The sequence below is a fragment of the Delphinapterus leucas genome, chromosome 1 (genome assembly GCF_059928025.1).
Source record: "Delphinapterus leucas isolate spDelLeu-1000000601 "Yukka" chromosome 1, BTC_Dleu_Yukka2, whole genome shotgun sequence".
NCBI lineage: Eukaryota > Metazoa > Chordata > Mammalia > Artiodactyla > Monodontidae > Delphinapterus > Delphinapterus leucas.
This window is the reverse complement of record NC_143129.1, coordinates 131,858,502-131,875,875: the sequence shown is the minus strand read 5'-3', so window position 1 is coordinate 131,875,875 and position 17,374 is coordinate 131,858,502. Positions and strand designations below refer to the sequence as shown.

The following is a 17,374-nucleotide window of genomic DNA, read 5'->3' as shown; positions in this document are numbered from 1 at the left end:
ACAGATGGAGAAATACACCATGTTCTTGGATTGGAAGAATCAATATTGTCAAAATGACTACACTACCCAAAGCAATTTACAGAGTCAATGGAATGCCTATCAAATTACCAATGGCATTCTTCAGAGAATTAGAAAAAAATTTACAGTTTGTATGGAAACACAAAAGACCCCGAATAGCCAAAGCAATCTTGAGAAAGAAAAACGGAGCTGGAGGAATCAGGCTCCTTGACTTCAAACTATACTACAAAGCTACAGTAATCAAGATAGTATGGTACTGGCATAAAAACAAAAATATAGATCAATGGTACAGGATAGAAAGCCTAGAATAAACCCACACACATATGGCCACCTAATTTATGACAAGGGAGGCAAGAACATACAATGGAGAAAAGGCAGCCTCTTCAATAAGTGGTGCTGGGAAAACTGGACAGCTACATGTAAAAGAATGAAATTAGGGCTTCCCTGGTGGCGCAGTGGTTGAGAGTCCGCGTGTCGATGCAGGGGACACGGGGTCGTGCCCCGGTCCGGGAAGGTCCCACATGCCACGGAGTGACTGGGCCCGTGAGCCATGGCCGCTGAGCCTGTGCTTCTGGAGCCTGTGTTTCACAACGGGAGAGGCCACAACAGTGAGAGGCCCGTGTATCGCAAAAAAAAAAAGAATGAAATTAGAACACTCCCTAACACCATACACAAAAATAAACTCAAAATGGATTAAAGACCTAAATGTAAGATCAGACACTATAAAACTCTTAGAGGAAAACATAGGAAAAACATTCTTTGACATAAACCACAGCAAGATCTTTTTCCACCCACCTCCTAGAGTAATGAAAACAAAAATAAACAAATGGGAACTAATTAAATGTAAAAGCTTTTGTACAGCAAAGGAAACCATAAACAAAATGAAAAGCCAACCCTCAGAATGGGAGAAAATATTTGCAAATGAAACAATGGAAGTAGGATCAATCTCCAAAATATACAAACAGCTCATGGAGCTCAATATCAAAAAAACAAACAATCCAATTTAAAAATGCATGGAAGACCTAAATAGACATTTCACCAAAGAAGACATACAGATGGCCAAGAGGCAAATGAAAAGATGCTCAACATCACTAATTATTAGAGAAATGCAAATCCAAATTACAATGAGTTATCACCTCACACCGGTCATAATGGCCATCATCAAAAAATCTAGAAACAGTAAATGCTGGAAAGGGTGTAGTGTAAAGGGAACCCTCCTGCACTGTTGGTGGGAATGTAAGTTGATACAGCCACTACAGAGAACAGCATGGAGGTTCCTTAAAAAACTAAAAATAGAACTACCATATGACCCAGCAATCCCACTACTGGGCATATACCCTGAGAAAACCATAATTCAAAGAGAGACATGTACCACAGTGTTCATTGCAGCACTATTTACAATAGCCAGGACATGGAAGCAACCTAAATGTCCATCGACAGATGAATGGATAAAGAAGATGTGGCACATATATACAATGGAATATTACTCAGCCATAAAAAGGAATGAAACTGAGTTATTTGTAATGAGGTGGATGGACCTAGAGTCTGTCATACGAGTGAAGTAAGTCAGAAAGAGAAAAACAAATACCATATGCTAACGCATCTATATGGAACCTAAAAGAAACAACAACAAAAAAATGGTACTGATGAACCTAGTGGCAGGGCAGTAACAAAGACGTAGACATAGAGAATGGACTTGAGGACACGGAGGGGAGGGGGAAGCCTTGGCAAAGTGAGAGTAGCAGGGACATATATACACTACCAAATGTAAAATAGATAGCTAGTGGGAAGCAGCCGCATAGCACAGGGAGAGCAGCTCGGTGCTTTGTGATGATCTAGAGGGGTGGGATAGGGAGGGAGGCTCAAGACAGAGGGGATATGGGGACGTATGTATGCACGTGGCTGATTCACTCTGTTGTGCGACAGAGGCTAGCGCAGTATTGTGAAGCAGTTATACTCCAATAAAGATACATTTAAAAAAATACAGTGTATCCCTCTGAGAGTTCATTTTCTAGGTTTCCATGTAATATTCCAAATTAGCTTTTTCCAAGGAGCTTCAAAATTTTGACAAACGCTCCGTAATTCCTACGCTACATTGTGTGATCTGGCGGCGGATGAAGAGATGAAAAGGGAAGAGAGCAGAGAAGGAAAATGATCGGAGAACCCAATTTGGAAGAGCCCTTTCCAAATGCACAGGGCACAGCACCAGCCAGGTAAGCTAAGGGCACAACAAGCTGCTAGGGGCTTACGGGCTTCTGCAAAGTCACAGTGGGTCATGTCACCACTGCAGGGCTGCTAAATCGTGTGACTAAAAATTGTGTTTATGATCAGAACAGGGTCCCAAAAGAGTCTGCCTGCTAGATTGCTTGAATGTTTTTCAACAAGGGCCCTATTGGCATTTTGGGCAGGATAACTCTTTACTATAAGGGACTGTTTTGCTCTTTGTAGGACATTTAGCATCCCTAGAATCTGGCCACTAAATGCCAGTGGCACATCCCAGTCATAAATGACAATCCAGGACAGCCATGGACATTTCCAAACACCTCTTTGCAAGGGATTCAGTGCATATGACTTCCTGTTGAGAATAGCTTTCGAGCTTTCGGTGAAATTACAGGTCTGTGTGTTGTGTAGACTTCAAAAACAACAACAAATCTGTTGGGGAACAAATCAAGTTCTATTCTCAATGGCAAGGTTCGAAGCCTAGGAGGGTGGCTCCTGTGCTGAGTAAGACGTCCTCATGGGAGCTGCCTAACACTTGGCTCGCGGCTCAAGCATCTGACGCCACAGGGTGGCAGGCAGTCATCCTGCCTCTGCAGGCCTGGCCACAGCTCTGGCCTCCCATGTGCCTGAAAGTGCTGGGCTTGGGCAAATTCTCACCAGTGTTTAGAAATCCCTTATGTGTGACGGAATCACCCTCTGGGCTACCACTTTATGAAAGGAGGTGCTCTTCTGTCCCTTCCTTGCTAACGGGAATGGAGAGAACCATAGAATTTTATGGTCCCAAAAGATTTTAAGAGATCACGTACAGGTGGGAGAAGTGGTGCACAGAGAGGGAAGCAGTTCGCCACTAGTCCCACAGCAAAAACAACCAGGATAGTTTATGTCCATAAAGTGCTGTAGCACGCGGTCAGTACTCAATAACTGTTACCCGCTAGGATTATTATTCCAACATCCCAGGAAGTCCAGCCATTGCTTTAGGTAGTATTTCCCTGGAAGGCAGGAACTCCACCTACTAGGTTCCTGCTTAATACTCTCAAGTCAAGGACAAGTCCATATGGTTTCTGTCAAAGTCCAAGAGGATGGCCATGAAATGAAATCAAGATTCTTGTTCACAAGCCCAGAATCCCTTCCTTTGGCATTATGGAGGGCCACTAAGAGACTACATGCTCCCATTACCATGCATATAGTAAAATACAGAGTGCTAGCAGTGGAAAGGAAGCTGGAGGCTACCTGGCTCACAAGCTTTGTAGAAGGGAAGTCAATCAAACCAAGAGTTGGGCAGGTGGGTAGGTGAGCCAAAGGTCTTTATTCTTGCCCAGGACCCATGGCCAGAGATGGACTTGATAGTGTGACAGGAAGTCATGGAGTAGAAAAGAAGAGAGGCCTGGTGTCTAGGATGCTTTTGTACAGAAGAGGCAGGTGTAATACTGGGGACAGATGGTGGCTGAGACCATTCCACGACCCTTGACCCTCAGCACAGATGCCCTCCTCTCCCTGCTCCATCCCTCATGTTCATCTCAAGATGACCTATCTCAAGATCACTGGCCCATCTGTGAAATAAGAAAGCTAATATAGAACTCTTATTTCTAAAGCATTAATGCACTCAACATTTTCAAAGCACCCTTAAGAACCGATCCTGGCCCTTAAGGAGTTAAGTGTTCCAGCAGGAGAGAGAAGGCACAGGCAAACTCATCTACTACACCTACACGGTGAGTGTCATGTGAAAAGCGTAGTCATGTTCCCCCAGGCCTGCTCTTCAGAACACCAGTTCCAAAAGATACCATGCCTGGAAAAAGGTTTCCAGGGCCAACTGATTTAATAATTTGGAAGTGGGACTACACTGGTGGTCCAGTGGTTAAGACTCTGTGCTCCCAATGCAGGGGGCCCAGGTTTGATCCCTGGTCAGGGAACTAGACACCGCATGCCATAACTAAAGATCCCGTATATCACAACTACAGATCCGTGCGCTGCAGTTAAGACCCAGCGCAGCCAAATAAATAAATAAATAATTAAAAAAAAATAATTTGGAAGTGCTGTTACCCCCACCCATTTTAGAAGACATAGTACAAATTAATGTGCTAAAGGCATTAAGATATCTTGCAGTAAAATCATATTAATGCTGATTAAAAACCCAATGATTCTCAAACTCATCTGACTACTAAAGCCTACCAACATCCCATGGCAACAATATTCTACTGAATGTAACTTGCCAGACTCCAACTGGGGTGATCAGGAATGGGTTTGAAGGAGGAGAAAACATTTTGAATGGACCCAAAAGACGAGTAGGGTTTTATCAGGCCCAGATGGAGGGGGGATATGAATCCATCGACTCAGCAGACACTTGCTGAGCACTTCCTGTGAGCAAGGCCAGCCCTTGGTGCCACGCAGACATGCAGACCTTAAAGCCCTGATCTCTGCTTCAGGGCAGAGTGAAGGGCACTGGCTCTGATTTGACAAAAAGCATCTTTTGTTTGGGGAATAGGAGGCACATGGCCAGGGTAAAGCAGGCATGAAAACGGGAAGAAAGAATAAGGGTGGAGCCAGACAACGTAGGCCTAAGTATGCAAAGAAAAAGGAGCTCTCAGATGTGCTGTTTACCAGGTCACCTCTTGCATGTTAACAGCACTGGCCCAGGCAGTAATGTTCATTTCCCTCTGCCATGGCTGGTAGAGGAACCCCAGGCAAGCCTCTCCCTTCTCTGGGTCTCAGTTTCCTCATCTATAAAATGACTGGACTGACTAAGTTCTCCAAGGCTCCTTGCAGCAGCACCAAAGACAGCACATACTAGCACTTAAGGGGAGGGAGGCTATGGGGACAGGAGAATAGCTACCAGTTTGGATGTGTCAACAGGCTTGCAGGAAAATGAGCAGAGGAAAAACAAAGCTAGCTCCACTTCCACTCAGGGCTCAGTCCCCATCCACCCAATATCTCAGATTGTGGTTCTCAAACTAGAAGAATAAATGTAGCACACTTTCCAACAGTCAATTTTGTTCAAAAAATTGAGGAAAGTAAATTTAATTTTTGTACTAAGACTGGGAGATATTGTAGACTAGAATGCAATATTCCCAATGTATTTTAAAGATTTTTTTAAATGAGGACTTAGTAGAAATGTCTGCCCTATGCTGGCGTTTTGTCTTATGGCCCCAGAGTCCCTGGAGGTGTTCATTCACACTTGGAGGGAACATTCGACTGGGGAACCCAGAGCCTTTGCTATCTAAGTCTTGTAGAGACAGGAGCCTACTTATCCTGATTAAAGCTATGCCAAAGAGGCTGGAACTCACCATTGGACTGGTCTTCCCCATAGTTCTTATGGGATGGTGCATACAAGAACATCAAAGCAAAGACATACAGGTTCCACATGCCATAGATGCCTGTAAAAAAGGCACTGTTCACTTGGACCGTGACGCCGCCCCACTTCCAGTGGCCTTCAGTCACCTACAGGATAAAGGAGTAACATTCAATTGGAACCAAGAAGAAACAACTCCAACATAGGAACCAACTAACACAAACACCAAGTCTCTTCCATATATGTGAAAGTGAAGGGCCACATAAGGTTCCATCTTTTAATCTGAATCGTACTAGTATGAATTAAGGTTAATTGAGGGTTTACTATGTGTCAGGCACAAAGTCAGTGGTTCTCATCTTGGCTGCACATCAGCATCACCTGGGTAGTGTCTCTTCCTAAAACAGCAGCACATAATTATCCGTAATTTAATGAAACGGCATTTGAGTCTTAACGCTTATCTACAATTATAGTTCCTCCTCTGCTACCTGTCTTCCCAGCTGGATGTAAACTCCCTGCAGGCAGAGGCCAGTTCTGGTTTGTTTTCTGCCGTATCTTCAGCACCTGATATACCACAGGGCTGGTTAAATAAACAAATGGGTCCTCGGAGTGAGTAGTTATCCTGAGTGGGGCAGTATGGAGAAGCAGAAGGACACAGGCTTGAAGTCAGAGGCCTGGATTCAAGTCCAGGCTCTACCACTCACTTTCTGTTTAATGTAAGAGAAGTAGGATTAAGACTCTAAACTTCAGTTTTCTGAAGTGCAAAACAAAAACTTGCAGGGTTACTAAGGAGAATTAAGTAAAAATATTTCTAGAAATTTCCTGGCACACAGCAAACACTCAAAAAATCTTATTTTATAATGTCACCCTATGTAAGTCACTCACGAAGGTACTTACGAAGCTCTCATATGCTTTACAATTTGGCAAGAATGTTTTGAGGCTGGTTTTGTCTATGTTAATGACTTGGTAATTGTTTTAAGGGCTAATGACATATGGATTGCACTAAGAACTGTCAAGAAAACTGTTGAGCAGAGGAACTAATAATTTGTGCCAGCTCTGAGATCAATGAAATGATTTTGACCACTTCCGCTTGCTCCAGGAAATCTTAAATGGGAGTAAAAGAAAGTATTGAACTGATGTTCTTGTGATGAGGCTGGGTTATATAAACCATATCTAGGAGGCCCTCCTTCTAGGAGCTAAAGTGTAAGATGGCAAGCTACCTCTAAATGTTAATGACTTAAACAAGCAGGTTGATTTCACCTCCCGTTTATGAGGCAGTGGGTCTATATTTATTTGGTACCCTCTGTATAACCCATGACCCACAGGGGCCCCAGGAAGAATAAAGCTATAAGGACAGGTATTTCCTTCTGAAAGACCTAGAGTGTCAGTTAACCAGGTTAATGGATTATAGACTTGCCAGTTTTAGTTTGGCCTTGTTAATACATAATTTTTCATTTTTGTGATTCATAAACAAACCACCACCACTAGCTCTTATTTACTTTGGGAAATAATTCACTTTATATGACACGCTCAGGAAAGTTTTTATGGCAAAGAAGGATTTCATAACCATCAATGATTTTAGAAAAATGTACCAGCATTCAAGCTATTTAGGACTGCTTCTTAGAAACATCTCCAAATGTCACTCTTCTTACTTTTAAGTACAGAATATCCTAACTTTATAAAAATTACAACACTTAGAGCATACTTAAGATGATTTTTAATGTACATAATACAAGGGGAGAAGTAGCCTTAAGGTTTTTGGAAATCCATGTACCTGCTATCATAACAAAGGGAACTCTTCTTTATGTGATCAAGGAGGGGAAATGAGGCTGGGAGAGCTAAAGGTAATGTGCAGTAAGGCAGTTCTTGTTTTCTTCTACTCTGTTAAGGCAGTGGGCCCCTCAGCTAGGGGAAGGGCCTGCAGGAGAGCCTACTTCCCATAATACAAGCTGGGAATACTCAGTATTGACAACTTTGCTGAAATTGATTCTTGCTGGGACTGGCATAACTGATCCATCTAAGGAAACACTCCCCTGCATGCCTGGTACACAATGGCGCTCTACAGACAGATATTTGTTGAATCAATATGGGCAAAAGCACAGGGATGAGTGCAAGAATGCCAGCACAAATACAGGGAGGTAGAAAGGGTGTACAGAAAGAGTCACTTTTAGGAAATATCTAAGAAATAAAAAGAAAATATTGCAGTCCATAGTAAACCATAATAATCACACTTAAAAGTGAAAGGAGTAGTCAATGACCTAATGAGTAGTCAATAGGTCAAATCATTTAAATAGTGCTCTCTACTATATTCCTTTATTATCACTTAAAACAAATCGTCAACGTAGATATTAACAAAGCTAAGACATTTAGAAATAATAACAAGGATAATGATAGTTAACGTTTATTCAGTGCTAATGGTGTGTCAGGCACTATACTAAGAACTGTACGTGGAAGATATCATTTAGTCTTAATAACAATTCTGTGAGGTAGGCAGGTAATATCTGCTCTCAACTGGTGGTAAACTGTGACACACAGTGTCTTGCCCAGGACTGCTCAGCCGGAAAGTTGTGGCTCTGACCCACCAGAAAGGTGGGTGTTCCTAACCATTATACAACACAAGAGTAGGAATATTATCTTAAATAGGATGAGTCTCTTAGTTAGAGAGACTAAAAGGCAACTATTAGGTCAAATTTCCTTTGAAATTCACCTTAATTGAGCACAATATTTATACAGTATGTGTGTATATATATATATATATATATACACACATACACAGATTTTTATATTCAAATCTGTAATTATATGAACTCTGTATCCCAGATGTAGTAATGTTTGGTATATAACAAACTAGGTATATATGCAAAATACAGTTTTACAGTAGAAACACTGAAGTGAGATGCTTATACTATGAGAGATGCATTGGAACCAGGACTGGCTGAGGAAACAGTAGATTCAAGCCCCCATCCCATGCTTGCTTTGGGACACCTGCACTTGTTTAAAATGCAGTTGCAGAATTACCCGTATTATTTGATTTGTAATCTCTAAATGCATTACTTCCTGCTGAGGGCAAGGAGTAGAATTTGCATAAACAGACTGTATACATAATGTCACTCTACTGTTTGGAGACCCCATTGTGCTTTCCCCTCTTCTCTCTCAATTACTCATGCCTGAGACATCCTGAGCTCCGAGTACATTCCCACCAATATGTACCACAATAAGCAGCCTCAACAGAGCAGGCCTTGTAAATCCAAAATCTTATTAATGGCAAGGCAAAGAGGTGACAGTCACCCCCTTTAAACTTCCAGAGAGAAAAATCAGGTAGCCCCAACCAAAAAAAAGAAAAAAAGAAAAGAATCTCCCCTCTGCCTGAAGTCTTATTTCTAAAAGTCCCCGTTTTTCCTAATTTCACATTTGAACAATTTACTTTTGTGTGAAACCACCCAATTATACCCCTGTAGCCAAGTGAAGGTCAAATCCCTTTACACCCAGTAGTCTTGACAACCAACATTCCACTTTACAACGAGATTTCCAAATCCCAGACACAGGCTCTCTTACTGGAAACATTTCCTCTGTAAGTAACAGAATGAAGTGATCACATACAAAAAAAGAACTGGGGAAGGCTCTCTGTGAGTTTGCTGCATGTGGCTCGACCTAAATGTCAAGCACCTGGAATCCCCTTAGTGAAGGTCAGTGACCATCTTTCCTGCATTGCACTTCTGTTCCCTGCTGCCTGCCATCCCTAAATGGAATGCTTCTTTCTTTTCCAGAGGGAAGGGGCTAAAATACCAGACTGTGACGTGCCATCACTTGGTTGCTATGACTGAGGCCATTTAAATGGCAGGCATTAAAAGACTGCACCTCAGTACCCAACTACAAAGCCTCAAGGTCACTGCATTCCACAGCTTCCGTCGGCCTTTCATTCCTGGCCTCAGAGCTTCAATATCCTGGAGAGATCCCTTCGCATTATATTTCATGAGGCTTAAATGCAAGCTCTCCCAGCAAGCCTGAGAGTATAATGGGAGTTTTAATACATTCCTTTTACCTAAGGCTGGGATCTATTTCAGAAAGTTACCCAATAGGTTTTCTTTCAGGTGAGCTCATTGCTGAGACATTCCAAAATGACATTAAAAAATAAATCCTCTGATGATTGTATTAATACAGTACCTGGGACACTGAGAGTTATGCCTGAAAACGTCTTAGATATCTATAAATAAACCTTAAAAAAAAATAACCCAGCAGGAGGACTGTAAAGAGCTAATGGAATCCAAAAGACCTCATCGCTACCCCCTTAGAGTTGAAATCCACTCCAGGCCAACTGTCGCAGCAGATATAAAAAAGCCAGCCACAGGCTGCAGCCGTGTTAGAAAATACTGGGCAGCAGAATATGAATCTTTTTCTCCGGAGAAAAGCCACAAACTCTGCGACTTGGAAGGGTGTCCTCCTTTGCTTCAGAAAGGTGTACTAATGAAACATGTACCAGATTAAATTTGGGCAACATGTAGCCAGCTTAAAGATCAGCCCAAAATCCCTCTTGCCTTCAGATGGGAGAGACGTTCTGCAGAAACAAGAGAGTAAGTGGGATGGGATGGGGTCATGGGGCAATGACTTCAGCTTTCTAAAGTAGCAGAAGCACGTGTTAGGAGCAAAGGGGTCCTTTCTTTCTGCCTCCCTGAGAACGTATCTTGGTATTACCTTTTATTCCTCAGCCCATCTTCCTCGAGGTTCTGTTTCTCCAAGGAGTGTGTCCCGCTCTCGCAGCCTTGCAGAGCTGGTTGTGTTAAGTGTCACAGTGCATTACTGAGGGACTTGAGGACTGGAAAGCATTTTGGGCACATGAGGGAATCAGCCAAGGGATAAGTCTGGCCTCAGACACCCTTGTTTGAGCCTCAGCTGGTTGAATAAAAAACTCATTCAGAATCTGAAATATTTTTACTGCATTTGGAGTGGAGGGTGAAGTTTCCAAGGCTTTATAAACAAACAGTCTGATACAAACACAGCACTGTTATAGGTCAAAGCAGAGGTGGTGCACAGACCCTCTGAAGATGTGTATATATATTTGTTGTATTTTTTTCTATTCACATCAGCCTTCAGCAGCAGCACTAACACTGCTCAGTGGGCGTAGCCAACAGGGCTCTAGGGATTAGAGGTACCCTTGGGTATCCTTGGATAGAATTCAAGGGGTCCATGAACTAGAGTGGGAAAAAATTATGTCTTTATTTTCTTTACGTCTTTATTTTTATAAAATTAAAATTGTATAAAATTTTTTATAAAAAATATTTTTTATAAAAAATTTTATAAAATTTTTATAAAATTACATCTTTTCAGTCTCTAACTGAAAGTTACCATTTCTTTCAATTATGAATGTAAGAAACAAATCCCCATAATATGAGCAATACCTGTAATTCTGTCACCAATAGAAATCATATTTTCATATCGATTACACTTATATATCTGAAATCTCTGTAATATGTATAACTGCAAATATACATCGCCTATCTATCTATCTATCTATGTATCTGTATGATTCCCTTTGAAATCCAAAGTATATTTTTCGTTTAAAAACATTCAAAGAAGAGGCCTTTGGATGTTTGGAAGGCCATGGCCTTCACCTAAGGTTATCTAAGGGGTCCAGGACACAAAAAAGCTTAGGAGCCCCTCTCCTAAAAGGAAGCTTGCTAGCAAAATGGGGCAAGTCTTGTCCTAAGGCTCTATTTGCACTACTAACATTCTTACTTTTAATCAAATATAGGGATGACAGAGCAGCTAGCAAAGAAAATCAAAAGACTGGATTCTGGTGCCTAACTCACTGTATGTCCTCTGGTACAGCACTCACCCTGCTGCTATTCATAAGAGCGCAGCTACCCACGCTCACAGCTTGCCAGGCCCTCTGCAAATCACTCTGCAAGCATTACTTCATATGATCCTTACAGCCGCCTTCTTCAGGTGGTGCTATTATTATATCCATTTTATGGATAAGAAAATTAAACCTTAGAAGTGTTCAGTAATCCATCCATAGTCCCACCCAGTTGGAAAACAGCATAAATGAGAAATGTCTCTGAGGCCATTAGACTTCATATTCTAGCAAACTGGCATAGCAATTCCTATCCTACTTACCCATCAGATTTTTGTGAAGCTCAAAAGCATGATAGGTACGTAATATGTATGATTTAAACAGTACTTTCCAAAGCAAGTTACCAATATTTAAAAATCATTATCGTTACCATTATTGAGATTTTCAAGTAGAGCAAAATGTTGAGCTTTGGAAATAACCAGAAGAAAGATAAAGCTCTATCAAGGGGAATTTTGAATTACATTTCATGTTTAAGTGGCAATATAATTGTTCCAAAGAATGGCTGATGGCCTGTAAAAGGATCTATGTTAATGCTAGATAAGGATCAAATCAAATGAATACTTGCTTGTTGGTGATCTGCTACAGGGCTTGAAAAGTTATTCTCTTAAGTAAATGAAACAAGTGCCCTTCAGTCTAGCTGCAGGCTTTTAATTTAATTAGCAACTTTTCCCTCCTAGGAGGCTGTACTGAAAGAAAAATTCAGTCTACCTCTGGCCAGGTGATAACAGTCCCAGATTAGAGCAGCCTAAAAGCAATGGTTTGATCAGCTGCCCAGCATAACAGCCTCTCTGCTCCTTTCACAGTAGCTCTATAGAATTTTCTGTGCAAAGCAGAGGCATCTTTTCAGGACATTCTCATCCTGACCTCTCAGGGTCAACTTACCTGACTAACGATGAAGAAGATGACAGTCATGGCAGCACAAGCCAAGGTGATAAGCATGAGGAACTTGAACCTGAAAATTAGCCCCTTTTAGGAAAGAGAGAAACAGCAGTTTAACATTCTACCAGCTACCACCAATCCTTTTCTCAATATACAAATCTATCAAAAGCTAATTTTAAAGAAATTTGTAAAACAAAATCCCTAGGAGTAACAGTAAAATAATTTCACAAAGTAACATTTCTCCTGCAGAGGTGAATATGGCTGGAAAATTTACTGGGTCCAGTATTTCCAACGTTCTTATCTGTCATGAAACAGTGATACCAGAGCCTGGGAAATTATATTCACAGCACGTCATGAGGCTGCTAATTTCCCTGCTAAGCTAGTTATGCTTCTCTGCAAGGGTTCAAAGTTACCAAATCCAAGTTTTCTGCGGTTGTAATAAAACTCTGCTCCAGTGAACAAAGAGAAATGTGCATAGTAATCAGCATGAAGTGGATTTGGTTGAATTTTCTCATGTGTCACTCCAGCTCTAGACACAGGCAAAGCTTCTGAAAGTGCCCCTGCTTTCCTGAGGGGATTTGAGGGAACCTGTGTTTCAGGGAGAGACATCTCTTATTCAGGGGCTCTTATTTCCGCTGCATATAAAAACCCTGTGGTTCTGCAGTTTCTGTTTCTCTTTGCACAAAGGAATTAGGCCCATGTCTCCAAGGACAGCCACTTAGGCATGAGCCTAAGGGATCCTTGAAAAATTAAGAATGTGTTGCCTGCATTAGAGATGTGAGGCTGTCGTGTGTTTCTCTTTAATAGGGACATGATCTATAAACAGAGCGAGCACCTGCTGGATATTTTAGGGGAAAGCTGGTTAATTGAAGTCCGGAAATCAGATCACCTGGTCTGAACCTCACTCTCAAGCCTTTGATTCTCAGCAAGAGAACTTTAAATAAAGCCTCACTCCAAACCAAATCCCAATTCTACCATAGTCAGGTCTCCTATCTAGCACACACCCACATTCCATTCCAAAGCTCAAGAACCTGCTGAACAAGTTTACTCCTTATTGGGGATAGAAAGACATTTATACCACAGAAAACTCCAAGATCTAGATAAGCCAGAAAGCTAGATGCCTCTCAGAGTAGGATTTAGCCTCTTATTTTGCCTAGAGGTTCTACATTACATGAGAATCTCTCACTGTGTATTTGAAATAAAAGCTTCCATCTCCCCTACAGCTCCAGGTGTAGTGGGGGGTGTGTGTGTGTGTGTGTGTGTTCACAACAAGTAGTTCCTGAATGAGCCCAGAGATGTGCTCACCTCATAGTGCAGCCGCCGGACTTTGCTCATGGCTGACAGGCTGGACTGCTTCCCGCTGATGTTCCGAAACACCTGAAAGACCATGAAGCACAGAAACAGGAAGTAGAGGCAGAGGCAGATGCCAGCCACAATGATGAAGGCCATCTGATGGCGTCCGGTCAAGGAAATGGCCAGCTCATCGCCAAGGACTCGGTACTTCTCTCCCCATCTCTGTGGGCGATACTCTTTGTCTCCAAATATTTAGGCAATTCTCGGGAGGATAAAAATCTTTTTTTTTTTTTTTTTTCTTCAGTACGCATGCCTCTCACTGCTGTGGCCTCTCCCGTTGCGGAGCACAGGCACCGGACGCGCAGGCTCAGCGGCCATGGCTCACGGGCCCAGCCGCTCCGCGGCATGTGGGATCTTCCCGAACCGGGGCACGAACCCGTGTCCCCTGCATCGGCAGGCGGACTCTCAACCACCGCGCCACCAGGGAAGCCCGTCCCTGGGTTTTTATAAGGAGATTGGGATACCCTGGAAGCTGGAGGGCATGGAGTGGGGTTGGGCGCATAGCAGCAGCTACCGCTTTCCCTACAAGGGATACCGGGCCTGAGACTGCGGGTCTTCAAGTAAAGCCGGGGATGAAGTGCTGTCGCAATCTTCTCTCACCGCGAGAAACGTCTTGTCAAATGGAACGGGGAGCAGAAGAACGCATGGCCAGAGTGGGAGCTGAGGGTGGGAGCAATATACTCTGAGGCCGATCTTCAAAGCTTAATCTGAGAACCAACCAGGTTTGGGGTAGAGTGAGCTGGCTTGGGAGGCAGGTGACCAGACTCCAACTTTTTTCTGCTCCAACTCCATGCCAAGTTGCATATTTTAAAAAATTTTAACAAGTGTGAACTCAGCATTTATATTTCATTAAATAATATATTTAATGCAGTTTCTCTGTCTTTCCTAAAATCAATGGTACCCTTAGATGAAGAGTTGTTTGCTGCAAGACTTGACAATTTATTTGCCTCCTTAGACCTCTATCACATCTATAGAATGAAGGGGTTGAGGCAGACTCAACATTATAAATATTCTTGGTGTTGCGCAGTTCACATTTGAGGGGGTGCGGAGCAGAAAGGGGGAGCTCAACTCTCTCGTCTTTAAAGCAATGATACTATTGATCATGACCAAACAAAGCATATTCACCAGCACATGACAAGATATTATCTATCAAGAAAGAATACAACTCAAGCCCCCTCTCCAGAGGACAGTCTTTTTCTCCTGAAGCACTTAACATATTGTTGAGGAAGATAAAATATTTAAATCCAGCATCCTAAAAGGGATAAGCTAAGACTGTCGCTTCTGCTTCATAAAGATGACTCAGACACTTTATGCCAACCAACCAGAAGCCTGGGCGACTCCTCTGGAACTAATCCCCTTAGCCTTATCTCCACTTGGTCTTGGAAATGAATGGCAGCAGCATGGGAAGCCAGCACACCAAAGTCACTGTAAGAAGCCTTGCACACAGATGACTTCTGAAACAGGCTCTCCCACAGGGGCCCAGAGATGAACCTCCGTGGCTCCAGGGAAAAGCTAGTCATGCTTCAGTCTGCAGTAAACAAGTGTATAACAGATCATTTAGACAGGCAGCAGTAAGACCAGCTACTCTGATTCTTCTGCCGTGGAGATGTGCTGCTACCTCCTCATTTGGCCTGCTGTCACCCAGGCTTGAAAGCAAGCATTAATTCTCCTCATTATTTGCCTTAATTGTGCCGTTATCATTGGTCTGAAGATCAAAGCCCTGGCTGAGCACATATGGAGAGCATCAGCGGGACTTAGAAAATGATCTTGGGGACCAGGCCGCTATGGGACGAAATAGAACCCTGAGCCCATCAAGAAAGGATACAGCCAGCTCTGTTCCAACATCTGTAGTCCAGATACTGTAGAAGGGATTCGTGAGTTGTACCCCTCTACAAAGAGAAACAAGATGGAAAGGCAAGAAACAATTAATACAGAGGCAAAGGGGAACTTTCCTCCTTACATACTCTCAGCTTTTCAGCCAGAGGGGCGGAGACTGTATTTAGACTAAGTCACGGAGGACTTAAAAGAGAAACGGAGTTTGAAGAATACAATCAGCTCAAATATTTTGTGTCTATAAAGAGCTCTGTCTCTGATTTAATCCCAGTGCTTATCTGAGGGTGTGACCATGTCCAGTGCTTTCATCCTACAGGCTCCCGACCACCCCCTCTCCTTTTCAAAAGAGCTGGGAGTGGACCTGGTGACATGCATTTCAGCCCAGAGTCCCACGATCCCCCTGCTCACCTCTCACACATGTCAAATATGAAGAGGCAGAAAGAGCCAACAGCAATTGGCCCGACTTGCTTCCAATACCCTGCTATGTGATTCCGTTCATGCTGATCCTGAGGAAAACCAAGTTGAAAAATGAGATAAAGATGTGGGAGAGCAAAGCAATTCTATAGGTGACTCAGTCATCCAACAATCCTTGCTGGCCACCTGTTGTGTATCAACCATCGTGCTAGAGCAGCATACGAGCCCATCCATAAGGGCTCTCATCCTGTTCTCATAATGACAGGATGCCACAGGAGGGAACACAAAGAAAGGCCTTGTACCTGTCAGGGAGGAAGATATTTTCCTCTACCCTTCTAGGTTCTTCTGGCTGGTCTGACATGAGACAGATTAACAAGGTGAAAATCAAACAAAAGTTTAATAACATAGGATAGTCCCAGGAAAACTGAGTAACTTGCCCAAATGGCCAAAACCCTCACCTCCCTTTTTTTTTTGATAGCAATAAATGGGTGGAAAATTTACTTAGAGAAAAATGCACCCATTCCATAATTCCTTCATGATACAGATAAGAAACATAGTGTTCACAAATGGAAAACATTTCTCTAAGTTGTAGCTTTTTGTTTTTTTAAAAAAAATTACATCATAGAGCCTTATCAACTCTTTCTTGACATCTTCCATAAATTATCTAAAAAATAGATCCACACTTTGCTTAGCTTTTATAAAGACCTTGACCTAATCACCAGACCGCTGACCCTCACCTCTTAAATACCATCTTCAGCTAAAGACAAAAGAGGCTGTTGCGGGTGGTGGTTCGGGACTTCAAAGGGAAGGAAGGCAATTCACATGGAGATGGAAAAGCAAATGTTTGGTAAATAAATGTTTGCTGGGCCCTGCAGACGCAATGAGATGGAGTAAACTGATTTTTGAGGCCCTGCCTAGAGTTTTCCCCACCACACTCAGCCCATGTTCTTGCAGATGTCTCTGGTGATAGCTCTATTCAGGCAACAGGGCCTCTACTGAAATTCTTTTAGGCAGTTAGGGGGAAGGTCCAAGTTTCTTCCTGAGTCTTCTGAACCTTGATTGTTTCAGTTAGAAATAATTCACACGTCAAAGAGATATTTTGGTTTTGAGTGGCAAATTTTGCTCCCCTACATACCTTAGATAGTGGAAGTTCTGTGATCCACAAAATAACTCATTCAGAATTAAATTCCGATGTGACTTATCACTTGTGTTTTTTCAGGTGGGGTAGTTCCCAGAGGACAAAATAAAGACTTAAATGCATTAAAATACGTCAAGTGTAAGAGGTCTCTTATGGTTAGGAAAATAGAAATAAAGTCTATCTTCATTAAAAAGAAGAATGATTCCTCTTGATAGACATACAAAGATGTTAAGAGACAGAAAATGAAGGAATGTAAAGTGAGAAAACAGGGAAAGGTAAAAGACATGTCGTAGCATCCAGGCTAGGCAATCCACCCAGACTGGCTGTCCTGCTGCTGCACCTGAGTCCCCTCAACTCCCATCCCTGCTGCCGAGGGCTGAAGGAT

General features: G+C 42.5%; 1 protein-coding gene across 5 annotated transcripts in view; it reads right to left on the bottom strand.

Annotated features, from left to right (window-relative positions):
* Positions 1 to 17,374, bottom strand: part of WLS (Wnt ligand secretion mediator) — a 106,009-nt gene that overhangs the window by 12,382 nt on the left and 76,253 nt on the right. For all 5 annotated transcript variants that reach the window (XM_089921147.1, XM_022581126.3, XM_089921163.1 and 2 more), the window contains exons 7-11: positions 15,846 to 15,943; positions 15,430 to 15,493; positions 13,557 to 13,700; positions 12,255 to 12,338; positions 5,520 to 5,673 (exon numbers count right to left, since the gene is read on the bottom strand). In XM_089921147.1, coding sequence (XP_089777273.1) covers positions 5,520 to 5,673; positions 12,255 to 12,338; positions 13,557 to 13,700; positions 15,430 to 15,493; positions 15,846 to 15,943 — 544 coding nt within the window. The remainder of the gene's footprint in view (positions 1 to 5,519; positions 5,674 to 12,254; positions 12,339 to 13,556; positions 13,701 to 15,429; positions 15,494 to 15,845; positions 15,944 to 17,374) is intronic.